This window comes from Monodelphis domestica, chromosome 8 (assembly GCF_027887165.1).
Source record: "Monodelphis domestica isolate mMonDom1 chromosome 8, mMonDom1.pri, whole genome shotgun sequence".
Lineage (NCBI taxonomy): Eukaryota > Metazoa > Chordata > Mammalia > Didelphimorphia > Didelphidae > Monodelphis > Monodelphis domestica.
This window is the reverse complement of record NC_077234.1, coordinates 240,880,053-240,899,948: the sequence shown is the minus strand read 5'-3', so window position 1 is coordinate 240,899,948 and position 19,896 is coordinate 240,880,053. Positions and strand designations below refer to the sequence as shown.

General features: G+C 37.6%; 1 protein-coding gene across 5 annotated transcripts in view; it reads right to left on the bottom strand.

Moving 5' to 3' along the window:
- The window catches only part of PPEF1 (protein phosphatase with EF-hand domain 1), a 233,178-nt gene that overhangs the window by 39,291 nt on the left and 173,991 nt on the right, over window positions 1-19,896 (bottom strand). For 4 of the 5 annotated variants that reach the window (XM_056808688.1, XM_016424753.2, XM_007500822.3 and 1 more), the window contains 2 exons: window positions 18,006-18,131; window positions 1,144-1,329 (listed from right to left, as the gene is read on the bottom strand). In XM_056808688.1, coding sequence (XP_056664666.1) covers window positions 1,144-1,329; window positions 18,006-18,131 — 312 coding nt within the window. The remainder of the gene's footprint in view (window positions 1-1,143; window positions 1,330-18,005; window positions 18,132-19,896) is intronic. The other variant, XM_007500823.3, reaches the window with a different exon arrangement.

The following is a 19,896-nucleotide window of genomic DNA, read 5'->3' as shown; positions in this document are numbered from 1 at the left end:
AAAAAGAAGACAGACCAGCTATATAGTGAGAGTGAAGAGTAATTAATGGACAGTATGCATTCCACTGTTATACGTTGATATCCAGGGAAATCAAGGAAATCCAAAAGCCACAGTAGGTTGTGACTTACATCATTGAAGGAACTACCTGCATGGTATGACAACAATCTCATCCAGTGTAATATTTAAATTACTATACAAGGCTTTGGGACTCACAATCTAAAGAAGCCTTAAGAAAACAATCCAAAAAGTATATCCAGGTCGAAGATTCTGCTAACTCATCAAAGGTCATCCCTAGAGTTTTTGTCAGAGACTATCAAATTCTCCATAAAACATAGCATCCACTATTGCTTAAGTTAAAGCAGTTAACCCCTCCTCTATGATTAATGAAGATAATGCATTATGTTGCTTTTGACAAAAAAAGGAAAAGGGCAAAGGGTAAAAAACCACATACTGGAGTAAGAACAAAGAAGATAACTCAATACAATGTGCTGCTATGAAGATTATCATTTTTGTTAGATTATTTTCAATTTAATGAACATAGGATCATAATATCATAGATCTAGAATTGGAAGGGATCCCAGGAAGGTGGGGTACCTAGTCTAAATCTTTCATTTTATAAATGAGGAAACTGACACCTGGGGAAGTTGTGATTTTCTCAAGGTCATACAGGGAAGATGCCCAGAGGTGGGATTTCAACCCAGATCCTCAGAACCCATAGTTGTCAAGATAGCCTCTTTACCTCAAAGGCCAAAAGATATTTTACATCAGGCCTATATCTACAAGAATGTTAATTTTCCAAGGGAAATGAAGTTGATTAACCAAATGGTGCTTAAGGCAAAAGGCAACAAGCCTCTTCTATAAAGTTATGAATTGTATGTTTCAAAGCATTGCCCAGTTCTTCTCTTTCTCCTCTGAATCCCCACCTCTCTCTCCTCTTTCTCTCTCTTTTCCTCTACCCTTCCCCCTCTCTCTTCCTCTGTCCCTCTTTTTTTCTCCTCTTTTCCCTCTCTTCTCTTTCCCTCCCCACTCCTCATTCCTGTCTCTCTTAATAAGTGGACAGATTTTCTTTGGACTTTTAGTTCAGACACTTGTTTTACCTTGCTCTCGGTAGTTTTTATTGAGAAACATGTCATGTTATCTTACCTTTCCATCATGGCAGATTTCAAAACCTTCCGGTTTACATTCATGAGACCTGATAATCATCTTCAGGGCAAACTTATTCAGTATCTGGTTGGTAATATCCGGTCCAAAATAACAACCTCCTCCTCGAGTTGTGTTTGGGGAACAGCCTTTTTTCTTTCTGGGATCACTCCAAAGAATATTGATTATCTTTGAACAACAAACCAGAGCTGACCACTACCAATGTGCTCAGAATCAAATTAACCAAAAACCTCAACCCAAAGTGCATCATAAGGTAAGTCATGCATGGCCCTTTCCTCCTTCAAAATTTTATTTTATACTCATCTCTTCCATAAATCACATCTATTCACCTCAACCATCTCATCTCCCCACCTTCTAGCAAGTTTCTTAACACTCACTAAGCCATATATTCCATCAGTGAGGAAGGTGCTGACCATTTTCTTCTTATTTCTGTATTTATATAACCTAGAAAAGAAGATTTAGTTGTCTCTCTCATGTTCCTTCCATTGGTAAGTTGCTTCCTATAAAAGTTATAGTTTCTTTTTTACTTGAGCTTTTTCTTTGCTTTTGAGAAAATAATGCATTTTATTTGAAATGATTTGTCTCTCAGCATTCTTTTGTCAATATGAGTCAATGATTATAACTCATATATAGTACTTAAATGTTCATGACTTTCCTTACTATCTTGTGGAGGTGGGTAGTACAAATATTATTTGTACCTCATTTTATAGATAAGAAAACCGAGAGGTAAAATACAAGCCCAAAGTCACATATCTAGAAAGTGGCAAAGGTAAGATTCAAAGCTAAACTCAAAAATAAGCTCTTTTCACTATACCACATTGCTTTCTATTGTATCTCTTTTACCACCTGAAATGTATTTTTATGATTGTTTCTTAAACATGCTAGAAACAGTTTCCATTTAGGCTACATCAATAAGAAAACTATCTATATTAGAACAAGAATAGATAGGTTTTAGATAGATATACACACATATATACATTCACACAGAGGATAGGTCAAGGTTACCTAAGTAGTTCTGGATAGACAACAAAATTATTCTAAACATTTTCAAATGAAGCAAAGAACAATGTTCCAAAGGGCACTCCCTCCCACCAGCAGCAAAATACAGTAGACAATATATTGGAACTGCACCAATGGGTGTGGCCATTGCCAAGGTAATGAATAAAAGTAGATCATCCAGGAGTTATTTAAAGAGTAATGGGTATCCCTTCCCTCTGACCCTAGAGGAACTCATATATTTGGAATGCCTCAGAGGGAGAGAGGAGAAGAGGGGGGCCAAAAAGCCAGAGACTAGAAAGTGCACAGAATTATTTCCTGGTAGTACAAAGTAAATGAATTCCAAGACAATTAAAGTAAGGGTGAGACAATATCAATACCACTATGGGCTATGCTTTCATTATGGCACCTTTCCAGGGATTGGCACCAGTACTATATAGGAAAGACTAGTTTGGAGGTCAGTCATAAAGCAAGAATTCCTGCCTGGATAATTCCACAGATTTATATGAAAGATGTTGATGTTTTAAAATGTAGCCTCCTATATATTATACTTGGAATTGACCTTTGCCTGATCTTCTAAGGAAAGAAAGGAGGGAAAAGTTGTGGGATGATAAGCAGTTGATTTTGAAGTCATCAAGGAATTACATGTTTTAGGCCCTGGAAACAAAATGAGATATATCACTTTGGTGAAAGAAGATTATAAAGAAGGCAGTTACTATGGAGAAATGACTATCAAGAACTGTCTGGTCTAGTAGAAGAAAAGGTCATGGGATATTCAGAAAGGCTGGACTTAGAAATCATAGAGATAGAGTGACCTTTGCATGCTAAAAGATGGCTCCAGCAATATAATTCAGAGCTGAAATGAAGAAAAAGTGTCTTATATATATTTCTAGTTATATATATAGAGAGAGAGAACTTATATATAGTTCTAGATTAGGGACCATTGGCCCCAGTCCAAAATAACTGGGTCCCAGTCATAACACACACATATATTGAAATACTCTCCTACCGCTAACATCGCCTGCCCTCCACCTATGGCATGGTACTTCCTTTTGGAAAATGATCCCTGATGAGGCAGTCTTGAGTTATATCAGATGATGGTCATGGACAATATTGACAACACTTATAATAAGACACCTCTGAGTTCAGCTACTGTTTACAACAGTTTCTCAAGGCAAATCAATGAGGAAATAGAGTAAGCAAATTAAAAACATTGTCAATAACTATGCTACATGCTGAGAGAGAGAAAGTTTGGAAAAGATGTGATCACTGACTTCATGGAGCTCACAGTATAGGAAAAGTTCTAATGATGCTCATTTCTATTTTTCTTTTTTTTTTAAATCATGCATTACATGTTTGTTTTCTTGTGGAAGAAGAAACATAGAGTACATAGCCTTTTTCATCAGAAGTCCCTTGGCGCTATCTTAGAATCTTGCATTGCTGGTAATAGTTAGGTCCTTCACAGTAAATCATCTAACAATATGGCTGTTACTAGGTACAATGTTCTCTTAGTTCTGCTTACTTCACTTTGCATCAGTTCCTACAAATCCAGGTTTTTCTGAAATTGTTGTTAGTCATTTCTTATAGCACAATAATATTCCATTACATATATGTATATGCATATACATATATGTAGCACAACTTGTTCAGTCATTCCCCAATTCTGATGGGATATCTCTTCCATTTCCAATTCTTTACTACCACAAAAAGAGTGGTTATAAATGTTATGAGACAAATAGGTCCTTTCCCCCTTTCTTTGATCTCTTTGTAGTGTATATTGCTGGGTCAAAAGGTATGCATGGCTTTATAGCCTTTGATGTGGTTCCAGATTGCTCTCCAAAATGGTTGTATCCATTCACAATTCCATTAACAGTGTATTGGTGTTCCAATTTTTCCACATCCCTGCAAACATTTATCATTTTTCCATTTTTTGTCATATTAGGCAATCTGATAGGGGTGAGGTGGTATCTAGTAGTTGTTTTACTTTGCATTTCTCTAATCAATAAAGATTTGCAGCTTTTTTTATTTGACTATAGGTATTTTTAGTTTCTTCATCTGAGAAATGCCTATTCACATCCTTTTGACCATTTATCAATTGGGGAATGCTTTGTAATCTGATAAATTTGACCCTAGTCTCTAAATATTTGAGAAATGAGACCTTTGTCAGAGACACTTGCTATAAATTTTCCCCATTTTTTTGTTCCCTTTCTAATCTTTGTGCAAAACTTTTAGTTTAATGTAATCAAAATTATCCATTTTATATCTTGTAATGCTCTCTATCTCTCATTTATTCACAAAGTCTTCCCTTATTCATAGGTTTTACAGGCAGATTATTCTGTCTCATTTGCTTATGTTATCACCCTTTATTTAATCCATTTATCCATTTTGAATTTATCTTGGTATATGGTGTGAGATGCTGGTCTATATCTAGCTTCTGCCATACTGTTTTCCAGTTTTTCCAGCAGCTTTTGTCAAATACTGAGTTTTTCTCCCCAAAGCTTGAATCTTGGAGTTTATCAAACATTAGGTTACTCTGATCATTTGTCACTGTTATGTTGTATACCTAATCTATTTCATTGATGCTCTTCTTTATTTCTTAGCCAATACCAGATGTTTTGATGATTATTACTTTGTAATACAGTTTGAGATATGGCACTGCTAGGCTACCTTCCTTCACATTTTAATATTATTTCCCTTGTTATGATTCAACTTTTGGTCTTCCAGATTAATTTTGTTATTATTTTTTCCAGGTCAATGAAATAAAATTTTAGTAGTTTGGTACAGGACTAAATAGGTAAACTAATTTAGGTAGAATTGTCATTTTTATTAAATTGATTCTGTCTACCCATGAGCAGTTAATGTTTTTATAATTATTTAGATTTGACTTTGTGTGAAGAGTGTTTTGTAATTGTGTTCATATAATTCCTAGGTTTGTCTTGACAAAGACAACAAGTTTGCATTTCATATCTAACAAAGCAAACTATGATGTTAAAAGAATGAAGACATTTAAAAGCCACTCAATTTATGTTTCCTACCTTAAGCTTGTACTTTCTCTGGGATACCCTAATCAACAACACAATGCTAAATTCTGATACATCCAGAACAGATGATAGAATAAATGATTCAAAAGAAATTGAGTTATCAGTAGATGAGAGGACACTGCTACTACCTTATCAACTAGAAGGCATATGGCCAAGAGGATTACATGAAGAAAGTAGACATTAGCAATACTCTATAACTGACTATCAAGTTTCAGCAATGTCACGTAGAATAAATCTGAGCATCCCTGCCTACATTTGGGGGCCAGAAGATGGAAAATAAGGAAGGAGAGAGATGAAGGGAATAATGCTAGCAATCACGGTCATGTTGACCATAGTCTGAGTCAAATTGCTGGTTATGGTGCTGATGTAGTCATTCTACCATATTTTCAGATACCTGAATGCAGCATGAAGATAAAGGGCTCTCAATGAACAGTAATTTCTGCTGAATGCTGTTTTGATAGGGGCAATGGACCTAACTATCCTGGCATTCATATCATCAAGCATTTGTCTAAAAATGTCAGCAAGTGAGTCCCACTCACTGCAGATGAATGCTTCTGTACTAGCCCACTAAGCTTGCTGAAGTTTGCATATTTGGATATGTTGGCTCTGCATTAAGGTTTACCACATATGGCCCACTTGGTCTTTACCTTTTATTCTTGGAAGTATAAGATATGTCTTGCTCTTAGATTGAGTTGACTGCCCAAACCAAATAAAGGTATGACTCCTTAATTTTCTTCCTTCTTTCCTTCCTTCCTTCTTTCCTTTCTATCTTCCTTCCTTCCTTCCTTCCTTCCTTCCTTCCTTCCTTCCTTCCTTCCTTCCTTCCTTCCTTCTTTCCCTCCTTCCTCCCCTCTCTATTCCTTTCCCTCTTTTTTCCTTCCTTCCCTTTCTTCCTTTCCTTCTCTTTATCTATATGTAGTACAAAGATTCTCTTCTAGAAAGCAAATACATTTGAAATACCATAGCCTACATTTATCCAGGCAAATTTTTAAGTGTTCATTTGTGAAAGGAAAAGATCAGGGAAAAACAAGTTTATAGTTAATTCAACATAGAAGAAACTTACCAATGTTATCAAATGATTTAAAAAAAATCTTACCTTCCATCTTATAGGTTCCAAGTATGAAAAGGAATTTTTTTTTATCTTAAACTTAATCAAGTACTTGGAGTGCTCCACCCTTTTAACTTAGTCAGGAATCTGTGAATCTTTTTCATAAGAGTTCATACCCTCAGAGGACAGGAAGTGGGTCCCACAAACACTGACTCCTGGGCAGTGCTAGGCAAATTGGGAGACTTTGATTGGTTCCTGAGATGTGATAGATCAGCCCACAGTGAAAGGAAGGAGAAACCAGAGAGACAGAAAGTGACATGGAGAAAACTGCTTATAAAAGCCAGTCAAGAGCATTCTGAGTAACCATTTTTTCTGTTTCTGCTGTGCTGGTGGCTCTTGCTGAGGGAGGACCTCTGAGTTGGTGTCTCTGCATTGGATTTTTCTGCATTGTACTTCTGCATTGGAACTTTGTTGGGGAGTGAGTTAGATTTCTTCAGAGCAGACTTAGAGTGGTAGGCTAAAGATTTCTTCAGAGCAGATTTAGAGTGGTAGGCTAAACAATACCCCTATTGCCTTCCTACATTTCCCTATTTACTATCTCTACCCTGCTGTAATAAAACTACTAAAGCTGCTAACAGGCTCGTGACTTAAGAGTTAATTTTATAAATGGCAACCACAATAATTTTTTTTTTAATTCTTATATTTGTCAAACCCATTTTCAATTACAGAAGGCAGAAGAGCAATAAAGGCTAGGCAATTGAGGTAAAGTGGCTTGCCCATAGTCATATAAACTAGGAAGTGTCTGAGGTCAGATTTGAACCCAAGATGTCCTACCTCCAAGCCTGGCTTTCTATCCACTGAATCACTTTCCAGCCCTATCAAATGCTTTTTTTAAAAAATAGCTCTGTGGAAATAAAATAGAATTTTTCATTATTTAAAATAATGTATTTTGAAAAATAGTAGCAGATCTCAAATGACTGAGCATTTCTCTCTGTATATTCTATTGATGCAAAAAATATTTCATCTAAGGATTATAAATGACTTTATAATAGGGAAAGGATCAATGATCTGGATTTCTACCTATGTAAATGTTGACTAAAACCCAAAACTCTTCATTTAGGAGTTTGACACTCAATTAAATTTCTTTACTTTTTAAAAATAAAAACAATTTAATTTTCTTTTACAAAGAGTAGTTACTATGTTAAAAGGGGTGGTTTGGGGGCAGCTGGGTAGCTCAGTGCATTGAGAGTCAGGTCCAGAGATGGGAAGTCCTGGGTTCAAATCTAGCCTCAGACACTTCCTAGCTCTGTGACCCTGGGCAAGTCACTTGACCCCCATTGCCTAGCCCTTACTGCACTTCTGCCTTGGAACCAATACACAGTATTGATTCCAAGAAGGAAGGTGAGGGTTATAAAAAAGGGGGGAGAAGTTATCCTTATAATGTCTGACAGTTAAAGTAATGTCAGTGACTATCTTAAAAAAGGAAATGGCTATCACAATTTAAAAATAGTTTTTAATAATATTTTTCTGATTAATGATATTCAAAGACTTGTTCATTTTAGCTCTATCTGGAAATGTCTTACCCATCCTCCCCTCAGTCTCAATCCAGTGAAATCCTACCTATTTATGGCCAAGGTTCAATGCCACATTCTCCAAAGCTTTTCCTGATTCTCCTAAATAGAAAAGATCATTTGAACTCTCATAGTATTGTGTTCATACCTCTCTTATCATCGTTTATTTTATATTAGTTACTGTGTATACACCTTTGCTCTGGGATTGGCTTTGGAGTTAGGAAGACCTGGGCTAAAGTCTTGCCCCTTCAACTGTGGTCAATGGTAAATTATTGTATGATAATAGGCAAGTCACCTCATTCTCAAAGCGCCCTCTAGGCCTGGGGTTCTTAATCTGGGGTGTTTGACCCTGCTTTGTTTAGGCGTTTTCCCCAATATTTAGATATCTGTATTTCAATATAATGTTTCCTTTGTAATGCATTTCATTTATGCATTTAAAATATCATTCTAAAAGGGGGTCTGTTCATAGGCTTCATTAAACTGGCAAAGGGATCCAAGACAAAAAAAACAGGTAAAGGATCTCCGCTCTAAGATTTTACATTACTGAAGAGCTGCCCATGCTGAGTAGAAGGTTTATACAATGAGAGTTTCTTACATGGATGAATTACAGGTTTGGACCAAAAACCAAAACAAAATAAACCCCTTCAGGAGCCTGGCTTGCATAAAGCAGGAATTTACTAACCACCAAGTGAATGAACCAAACTACAGGCCATTCATTTAAGACAATCTTTGCTTTTCCCTGCTTCCTATCTTATCAATTCACTCATTAAGGGATGTAGAAAAAGTATTTCTGTGTACTCTGTCAGTTTCCATGATCCCTATTAAAGTCATCAGAATTACACTTGAGTAATAGAAGCTCAAGGCAGAAGAGCCTGAGAAGATATAGAGGGGAGCAATCCATTTGGGGGAGCATTCTACCTACTGAGATAACTTCCAGGGCTGCATTGCAGGTAGGAAGCAAAGAGTGCCTGTGGACTTCTCTGAGGGGACATTCATGGCATAAAGAGTCAGCTTGGAAGCCAAGAAGACCCAAGTTCAAGTTTAATCTCTAAAACTACTAGCTATGTGACCTGAGCAAATCACTTAACTCTTAATGTTCTAAGTAACATTCTAAAACAAAAAGTTGCAGAGATTGCGCCAGGCTGCATGAGTAAACAGCAATTTTCTCACCTAAGATTCCCCCAGACTCTACTAATGAAGTCATAGGTCTAGTCCCTATCCCTACATTTCAGGAAAGCGTCTTTAATGGAGATTTTACTTTATTTTGGCATTAGTCTCATCCACACCACTAAACTGTCCCTTTTATTCAGACAGCCAAAATACCATGCTGCCAATTGCCTTCACACACAATGTATGTCCAATATATGTTACTTATTAAGGAATCTTCCCACTAACATTATTCAATTTCATTTCAAATTCAAATAAGGATCAAGAAGAGAACCAGAATAAGTTCCTTTTCAACTCTGTGTTTGCCCAAATATGACCCTCACCATTTCCTAGAGTATAGCTTTGTTGAGGATTAGCTGGAAGTAGGGAATGGAGACTGAATAAATTATCAGAGGAGAGAAAAAGGATCATGAAAAAGCGAGAAAGGGCATTTGGGGGTGGTTCCTGACTCTTTAAATGTGGAGTAAGAAGCACCATTTTAGACATGCAAACATTTCATTAAATGCTTATTTGCTTTGAATTGAATTAAAATCACTAAAAGGAAGAATCCGAGAGCTACTCTGCTTATATTCACCAGTTCAAACCAGCCCTCCGGACAATGTGGAGTCTCTTCTTCCAGAATTTTGAGTTGATTAACACTCATATTAAAGAGTACATGATTTCATTTACCGCCATGTACTACTTTGTTCCCTAAACCTATTCCTCCATCAGACTTCCCTTTTCTGTTCTAGTTAGGCAGGTTCATAATCTCAGAGCCATCCTGGACTTTTCATTATCCCTTATCTCTCTATGACTAATCAATTGATAAATCTTGTTAACTCTGCCTTCACATCTCTAATACTTATCCCCTTGTCTCTAGATAAATGACTATCCCATAATTCATACTTTGATTACCTCTTCTCCGAGTTGTGCCTGATTCTAGTCTCTCATTTTTCCAATACAATATCCACACAGCTGGCAAAAGAATGTTCCTAAAATGCATTTGAACGGTGAAGTGGCACAGTGGATAGAGCACAGCCCTGGAATCAGGAAGGCCTGAGTTCAAATCTGATCTCAAACATTTACTAACTGTGTGACCCTAGACAAGTTTGCCTCAGTTTTCTCATCTGTAACAGCTGGAGAAGAAAATGGTAAACCATTCTAGTACCTCAGCTAAGGAAACCTCAAATGGGGTTACAAAGAGTTGGACATGGTTCAAATGACCAAATAAAAAAATGCACTTAGGATCATATCACCTTGCTGCTCAAGAATCTTCTGTGGCTCCCAAATACCCCTAGGATAAAGTAAAAATTCCTTAGCTTGGCATTTGAAATTCTCCATAGTCTAGCTCTCTCCAACCTTTCTAGAATTATTTCACATTATTCCCCTAAGTGAATCCAATTTTTTCGGCACAAAAGATTTATTTGTTCCCTGACCCCAGCATTCTCCCTTCTACCTCCACATGTATAGGCTACTCCACACTCTTGGATGCATTCCATCCTCCCCTCAACTTCTTTGAATCCTTCAAGGCCAGCTCAAGGACATACTCTGCCATAGTGCCTTTTCTCATCCTCAACCCATCTCCTCTTATTACTGCTCTCTCTTTCAAATTATATTTTTATTACTTAGCTATGTATATATTCTGTCCTCCCAGAAGAATGTGGGCTCTTCATAACAGCCCTGTGAGGTATGTGTTATTATACCCATTTTATACACAGGGAAACTGGAGCTAAGAGAGTTTGAATGACTTGGACAGGGTCACATACTAATAAATGTTTATGGTAGGATTAGAATTCAGATCTTTCTGACTCAAAGTCCATCACTATCTACTACACCACTTAGCTATCTTACATGGTATCAGAAAAATATCAAGGAACACTGGTAGAGGGGGAAGGCCTTAAGAAGATATTCTATGACCTTTGAAAGGAACAGACTTGCTTAAGTAACCACAGACCTTATTGTTAATCCCCTTCACCTAAAAGGAGAACAAAATATAGGTAACTAGAATAGATAGTCATGGAAACATACTGAATGAGTGGCAATTCTAGGGAAAAAATTCTACCTAAAAAAAAGAAAATATTTTTGAATGGAACAAGGCTCAATAAAAATACGATCTTTCTCAGACTGTATATAACAAACAATAATCTTGTAGAGAATATTGTCCTTACAGAATAGTGCTTAGAAAGCCAAGGGAGAGTCAAAGATAATAAAAAGGGGGAAAGAACCTACTTGTATAAAAATATTTATAGCTGCTCTTTATGTGGTGGCAAAGAATTGGAAACTGAGGGGATGTCCATCCATTGGGGAATGGCTGAACAAACTGTGGTACATGTAATGGAATACTATTGTGCTCTGTGGAATGATAAGCAAGATGGTTTCAGGAAAAAGGGTGGAAAGATCCACAGGAACTGATGCAGAGCGAAATAAGCAGAACTGGGAGAACATGGCACACAATAAGAGCAATCTTGTATGATGATCTACTGTGAGCAATGATCTAGGATAATGCTGAAAGACCGATGATGGGGAATTCTGTCCATCTCCAGAGAAAGAACTGTTGGAGTCATCTTTCACTTCAATGTATCTTCAGTTTTATTTTGGAGTTTGGCTTATGAATGAGTGCACTCTAACAACAATGACCAATATGGAAATGTGTTTTGAATGACAATAAAAAATGAAAAAATCAAGAAATGAAAAAGTCAAGGGCTAAGATAAAATAAGGAAGGGGAGAAGGGGCCAACAAGGACAAATGCTATAGAAAATGAAAGGAAAACTAAGAAATGAACTTGGCAAGTAAAAATTGTCTGTTTAGAAAGAGAAGTTTCAGCAAAGTGACAGCAAGGAGATTGAAGAGTGAATGCTGGTAGGAAAATGGAGGCATGCGTTGCAGACCAGATGTTTATCGATGAAGGAAAAAGACCGGTTAGTTGCTGTCCTTCGTATTCAAAGAGGAACAAAACGACATTACTATGTTGGAGTCAATGCACAATGTCTCGGACTATAGCTGATCACACCATGTGAGTCTGGAAGGGTCTACCACATGCTGGGCACAAATAGCTCATTTGCATATTTGGGACACAGTGCCTTCCTTAATGCAGGAATGCCGGGCTGGACAGTCCTGCCTAATATCTCCCAAGCCTCACAATTGTTAGAAAAGGTCTTCAGGGAGACCCTTGTCCCTGTGTCACTTCTTTTGATGTCTTTGATGTCTTTGTTTATGTTCTCCATGACAGAGGCTTTTAGGCAAACGTACAGTTAGCATTCAAACAATGTGCTCTCCCCATTGGAGCTGTGCCCTCTGAGGTAGAATTCGAATGCTTGACCGTTTAGCTTGAGAAATGACCTCCATGCCCAGTGCTTTCCCTTGCCAGGTGATCTTCAGAATCTTCCTAAAGCAATTCAAACATTGAGCTACTTCTGGAAATGTACGAGTCAGCTTCATCATCTACATATCATTCAATTCTGCCACGGGCAGTAAACTTATCCATTCCAAAAGTTTCCATTGGCTCTAAACAACAGATTCCTGTGTGAATGGGGTGGCACTGGCTGGTTTCTTCATGTTCGTGGTTGGGCCCAAACGATCAGGAGCACCAGAGAATCAGTCCATGCTCTGTGGCATTTCAGTCTCCAAAGCTGCCTTGAGGACACAACCATCTGAAAGAAGGGGGTATACCAGCTCCCTTTCCACTTCAGCCTTGGCTTGTAGCCTTTCTGAGGTAAGTGATGTACCACCAGTGTGGTAGCTTACCTCAATGTGGTTTTCATGCTTCTGGAAGTACGGGACAACATTCCCAAGACATCAAGCCCACGAGCAAACACAGCCCTGCTTCTCTCCACTGGAAAGCGTGACAGGATGATCCACTATCCAGAGCCCATGCAAGCACGCTGTCATGACGCTGGAGTACAGTACCACATTTTGCCAGGATCTTCTACAAGCCTTTTTGATTGACAGTATCAAAGACCTTAGTCAGATCCACAAGCATTGTATCCAGACCTCTGTTCTGTGGCATTACTAGGGCAATAGCTTAGGGGATAAAGTAATATGGTTAAGGTATTACCTTTCAGAATAGGAAAAAGCTAAAAATATATGCAGAAGGGCAAGGGAGCTGGTAGACAGGGAAGGAGTGAAGAGGAGATGGAATGAGGTCCTTAAGGAAATGGAAGAGAGTTGTCAGAGATAGAGGAGTGATGATCCACAGGGAACTACCATCATATTCTTTGTGACAACAGGACTAAAGGAACAAAGAGATGAGGAAAGAGAGGATCTGAGACATGAAGAACATTGAATAAGAGAATTTGTCTCAGCCTTTCCTGGTAAAGAAGAAAGTGAGATCATCTTCTAAGAGAGAGGGTAGCAGTAGAGGTGGGAGCTTGGGAAGAGAAGAGAAGATTTGAAGGGAATTTTTTCAAGAGTGAGTTAGAGAGTAAGAGATAAATTTTCAAATGACAGTATTTTCCCACAGTTGCTGGGAATTACTCAGAATGAGAGGCTATCAGGGTAGGTACGGAAAGAGGTCAGGGAAACAAGATTCCCACGTCGCACAGGAAGCCAGTTTAAGAACAGCAGTACCATATGTAAAGGTTGAAAAGCAAAGTCATAGTAGGGGGTGAGTTGTAAAGGATCATGAGGGATCAAAGGATGAAAGTTTTCAATAAAAATAGAAGGCAACTACAGAAGGAATGAGGGCAAAAGAACAAAAAGAGTGATTAGAAGGTGGGGCGGGGAGCTTATTATTTTGGAATTTTGAATGATGGTGAGATTTAAGCCATTACCAATGAGTACTCAAAGAGTAGCTGAAGTAGAGTGGAGGCTGAGCCTCAAGGACAAAGGTCATAAGTAAATAATGAAGTTGCTGAGAATTATTGAAGGAGTTAAGGTAAAGAGGAACCCTAATTCAGGTGCTAAAATCATTGAGGAAAATGAGAAAACATCTTAGAGTTTGGTCAATGGAATCCAAAAGGGTCAATATCGATCTTCATTTCTCAATGAGTATAAGCATATATATATATATATATATATATATATATATATATATATATATATATATATATATATAAGATCTTATGTTCTTTATGAAGTTTTCTATTTCAATCCTTAGGAGCAAAGCTCACTATGTTTTCATTTCACTAAAGGACTTCTTCAAAGTATAAGGGTGCCTTTAAACAAGCAATTACATATTGTGAATATAAGTATTATTTAAGCATAATTTAATGGTTTTCAAAATGTTCCTTCCCCCTCAGAACATGTGCCAGTGTGAGTACGGTAAGGATGGATTGAGAAGTGCAGAATTCTTCTTATTTGAACATCTTCACCTCTGCCTCCTGACTTCTTGGCCTTCTTTCAGGTCCAGCCAGAATCCCACATTCTTTAAGAAGCATTTACTAATCTCCATTCTAGTACTTTCCCTCCACTAATTATTTCAAATTTATCCTGTATAAATTTATTTTTAATTATCCCCACCATTAGATTGTGAGCTTTTTTTTAAACCCCTACCTTCCATCTTAGAATCAATACTGTGTATTGGTTCTAAAGCAGAAGAGTGGTAAGGGCTAGGCAATGGGGGTCAAGTGACTTGCCCAGGGTCACACAGCTGGGAAGTATCTGAGACCAGATTTGAACCAGGACTTCCTGTCTCTAGACTTGGCTCTCAATCCACTGAGCCACCCAGCTGCCCCAGATTGTGAGCTGCTTAAGGGCAAAGACTTTGCCTTTTTCTGTATTCCTAGAACTTAGCACAGTATTTGGCATACAGTATGTATTTAATAAATATTTATTGACTGACTTTCATATATGTCTTAGAAAAATATTTTACCTCTTAAAGGTGTGATTTTCCTTAGAGAAAAAATAATTTTAAAAATTGGCCAACTAGTCTGATTATTTATGATTTTTATAACTTTTTATAAACAGAAAGCTAAAGAAAAGAGTAATAATATCTTACTTCTGTAAGAGTTATTAGTCTAAAGCAATGAAGGCAAACCAGAAGTCAGATTGGTAAACACAAAGGGAAGTAAAAGAAGATATGAGGAGGAGCCCAATCTTGCTAGAATGAGAGGTATTCTTTTTTTTAAACCTTTATCTTCTGTCTTAGAATCAATACTTACTATTGGTTACAAGGGAGAAAACCAGCAAGAGCTGGGCATTTGAGGTTAAGTGATTGAAGGTCACATAGCTAGGAAGTGTAGGAGTTCAAATTTGAACCCAGGACCTGTCTGGAGGCCTGGCTCTCTATCCACTGAGCTATCTAGCTACCCCTTGACAGGAGGTCTTCTTTACGGAGCTTTGATGTTTTCCTCCTCTGATTAATCATGCCTACCAGTAGCAGTTAGTATAATGTACTTCTTCATTATGTGTAATGTGTAAGCCAATCCCCCTTCCATAATATTTTAAGAATATGTCAGTCTTCAGAGATGAAGTCTATGTGAGTCTTTGGGATAAAAGGTCCAGATCAAACTATTTAATGCTATGCCTTCTGAGTGAATTGCTTTCACATTAAATCCTTCAACCTATAGTTTTCCATGCAATTAGGAACAACAGAGGGACGGCAAGATGGTACAGTGAATAGGGTGCCAGGACTAGAGTCAGGAGGATCTGGGATCAAATCTGGCCTCAGGTACTTCACAGCTGTGTGACCCTGGGCAAGTCACTTAGACCCAATTGCCTAGCTATTGCCACTTTTCTCTCTTAGAATTGATACTAAGCCAAAAAGTAAGAGGTATTTGAAGAAAGAGAAAGAGGGGGAGGAGGAGGAGGAGGAGGAGAACAAGAATAAGATAGAAAAAAGAAAGAAAGAAAGAAAAGAGAGAGAGAGAGAGAGAGAGAGAGAGAGAGAGAGAGAGAGAGAGAGAGAGAGAGAGAGAGAGAGAGAGAGAGAGAGAAGGGAGGGAGAGAGGGAGGGAAGGAAGGAAGGAAGGAAGGAAGGAAAGAAGAAAGGAAGGAAGGAAGGAAGGAAGGAAGGAAGGAAGGAAAGAAGGAAGGAAGGAAGGAAGGAAGGAAGGAAGGAAGGAAGGAAGGAAGGAAGGAAGGAAGGAAGGAAGGAAGGAAGGAAGGAAGGAAGGAAGGAAGGAAGGAAGGAAGGAAGGAAGGAAGGAAATGAGTCAGATTTGAAGCTAAAGGATCTGAGCTCACTTTCTGTCTCAGGCACTTAATAGCTCTGTGACCCTGGGTCAGTCACTTAACCTCTCTCAGTCTCAATTTCATCACCCATAAAATGAGAAAAATAATAGCACCTTTACCACAGGTTTGCTCTGAGATTCAAATGAGATAATATGTGAAAAGTATTTTTAAAAACTTATAGCAATATATAAATGTTAATTAACTGTTACTGCTTTTGCTGCTGCTGCCTGGGCTTAAATCCCACCTCTGTCACTAGCTGTATGTCACTAAATCTCTATAGGCTTTCGTGCCCTCTTCTGTGAAATGAAGAAGTTGGAATAAGTGGCCTCATATGTAGCTCAAAAGCTATGGTTCTAAGTATTTGGTCTGGCCTGGAGACTCACTGCTCCAAGTCACTCACTGCTTCATGGACCACAAATTCTTCCTTCCTGTCTATTTTCTCCAGAGGTGCCTCCAATGTGGGTGATTAAAGGACCAAGTCTAGAGGAAAGTGGGGCACTCACTGGTCAGGGTGTTCAAACCAGAAACCACAGAAAGACCTGCACGATCTCTAAGACCCAAAGAAGTGATGGGGGGGGGGGGGGATTCAATGAGAGGCATCTCATTGACAACAGAAACCTGCCCCCAAGTTTCAGTCTCTTAAAAGGACTAGGAATTGGACCTGTGATTTCAATGATAGAGGAAATTCCCAAATAGGGTCATTCTCTCCATTAATTCATATTGGTACTTTCTCTCCAGCTTGCAGTTCCCAAATCTGAGAGAGTTGCCTAGGGAAGTGAGAGGTTAAGTGACATAATCTGGGATAGTTAATGCATAAAAGAGGCAGACTTGAACCTGGATATTCTTTAATTCAAAAGCCATGACTGTGCCATGGATGCTTAGCATATATATATATATTTTTATATATATATATATGAGAACATACACATATATGTACACGAGGGTATATCATATATACATGGGTATATGCTCATAATACATGTGCACATACAATTGTACAAATACACACACTACATAGAGGGATTGATTGGTATATATATATGTGCACACGCCTCGTGACTTCATCGGTATAGAAAACTCCCAGAGGAGCCCCTAACTAGCCTTTGGTAAAGAGGAACCACTCGAAAGCCCGCAGCTCTGCTCTCACAATGGCCCGATCGTCAGAACTCTCACAACCAAACTAGTCACATCATGTCACTATTCTGGATTGTAAGAAATGCTTCAATGATGGCTTCATCGCAAAGTCTCGAAACCATAATCTCGTACCATTTTTTCTATGACCCCTAGAAGGTCCTTCACCAAAGGAAATTAAAACTGGCATAAAAGGAGCTTAATATTTAAATAATAATATATTATAATATCTAATTTTACTATCAATTAAATGAAATTTGGCACCCATTATTAGACAATTCAGCATTGTGAACAATGTAGTCTTCTTCCATAGCATATGCACCCCACCATAAAACTGTATATACATCTCTCAGGATCTATACGTGTGTAATTATACTTTTCTGTTAGATCTCCAATCTGTATTACCTCTCAAAATAAGCACACAATAATTGATCCAAAAAAATAATTTTGGCTGTGTGTATGTGTGTATTCATCTAGGAAGAAATCATTTTGTCTGTATCCATTCACCACAAAATAAACATCTTCGATATTCTGAAAACATTTACGTTTTTTAAAACCCTTACCTTCTGTCTTAGTATGCATACTGTGTATTGGCTCCAAGGCAGAAGAGTGGTAAGGGCCATGCAATGGGGGTTAAGTGACTTGTCCAGGGTCACACAGGTAGGGAGGGTCTGAGGCCAGATTTGAACCTAGGACCTCCCATCTCTGGGCCTGGCTCTTCATCCACTGAGTCACCCAGCTGCCCCCAATATCTACATTTTTAAAGAATATTCATAGGCATTTATTTTGGCTTCACATACCTGGTCCCAGTCATCCTTTGGCATCTGATCCAAAGACATCGATGATGTTTGAAAGTTATAGGGGAACTGGATATTTCTTAATTCAATTTCTGACGGTGTTGATGGTGGCATTAGGACTGATCTCATCTACAAGATAAATTCATTCTCTCTGTAAATATATTCATCAGAAGCCCAGTTTAATTTCTTTTTTTTCCTCTTTTAATATATTTTATTTATATCTTTTGTTTCATGTTACCAGTCACTTCCCTGCCCAGTGAGCCAGAGGGGAGGGAGGGAGCAGAGAGGGAAGAAAAAAAAAGAAGAGGGAGTAGTCTAGTAAAATATGTTCATTTCCATATACACAATTTTTCATGTCCATAGTCCCTCACCTTTTCCAAGAAGAGAGGAAGATGCCTTTTCTCACCTCTTCTTTGGGCCAAGTTTGGTCATTATAATTTCACAGCATTTTGTTTCTTTTTTTTTTTTTTTTTTTGCTTTCTGTCTACATTGTTGTAGTCATTAATTATAATTTTTTTGTGTTTCTGCTTACTTTACTTTGTATTGATTGACATAAATCTTCCCATGCTCCTATGAATTCTTCATATTTGTCACTTTTCCTTTCTTTTCTTGAAACTGTGTTTTCCTAACTTATGCAGGCTGTAAGTGTGACAATCACTTATGGGCTGACTGCACTGCTGATTGCAAGGAGAAACTTTGATCCATTCTGTTTCCAACCTGAAACAGTTCACTTCTCCTTAGGCAGCCTCATAGTCCTCTACTTCCAGAGGTTCATCATGATGGGGCCAGATTTAGTGTAGAGACATGACTGTCTTTATTCCTATTATACACCTTGGAATTCCTGAGCTCAAGAGATCCACCAGCCCTCAGCTTCCTGGTAGCAAGTGTGATAAGATTGGCCATGTTTATCATTTCTTACAGTGTAATAATTTATTATACTTATATACCACAATTTGTTTAGCATTCCTATAAGTTACAGGTATCTCATGTTTTAGGTCTCTGCTACCACAGGCAAAGTCTTTCTATTAATATTTGACCATATATAGGATCTGTCTCTGACTACATTTGGGGCATCAACTTTTAATCACTTTTGTTTTTAGCATACTTCCAAATTGATTTCCATATGGGTTGGATAAATGGACAACTTCATCAATAGTTTGCCTATTTTTCCACAGTCTTCCCATGTCATTTCTAACTTTTGTCATCTTTGCCAATTTTCAGGGAAAAAATGAAACCTTAGAAATGTTTTAATTTGTATTTTTCTTATTATTAGTTATTTGGAGTAATCTTTAATGTGGTTGTTAATAACTAGCATTTCTTTTTTGAAAACTACTTATTCATCTCTTTTGTCCTCTTACCCACTGAAGAAGTTCTTGGTTTTGTATATCTTAGTCAATTCCCTCTACATATTTCATGTAAAATGTTTATCAGAGTTATTTGATACAAAGATTTTCCCCAATCAATGTTTCCCCTTAGCTACATTGATTTTGTTTGTGCAAAGGCTCTTCAAGTTCATGTAAATGAAAAATATTGTCTTTGAAAACCTTTATTGGCTTAAAAATTCTCTCCCTAGTCAGACAGTGAAAGGTGCTTGATAGGGTTCTCTTTTAATTTTTAAATTATGCAAACTTTTCTAATGAGATCATTCAGTATCTATTGTAGCATCATGTAGTATATGGTATGCAAACTTATTTTTTTATGAAAGAGTTTTTTTAAAGACATTTTTTGTTATCAATTACATGTAAGAACAATTTTCCACCTAAGTTTTCTAAAGTTATATGATCCAAATTGTCTCCCTCCTTCCCTCCCTCCATTCCCCCTATCAGAGATGATAAGCAATTTGATCTGGGTTATACATGAATTATCATGCAAAACATATTGCCACATTATTTAT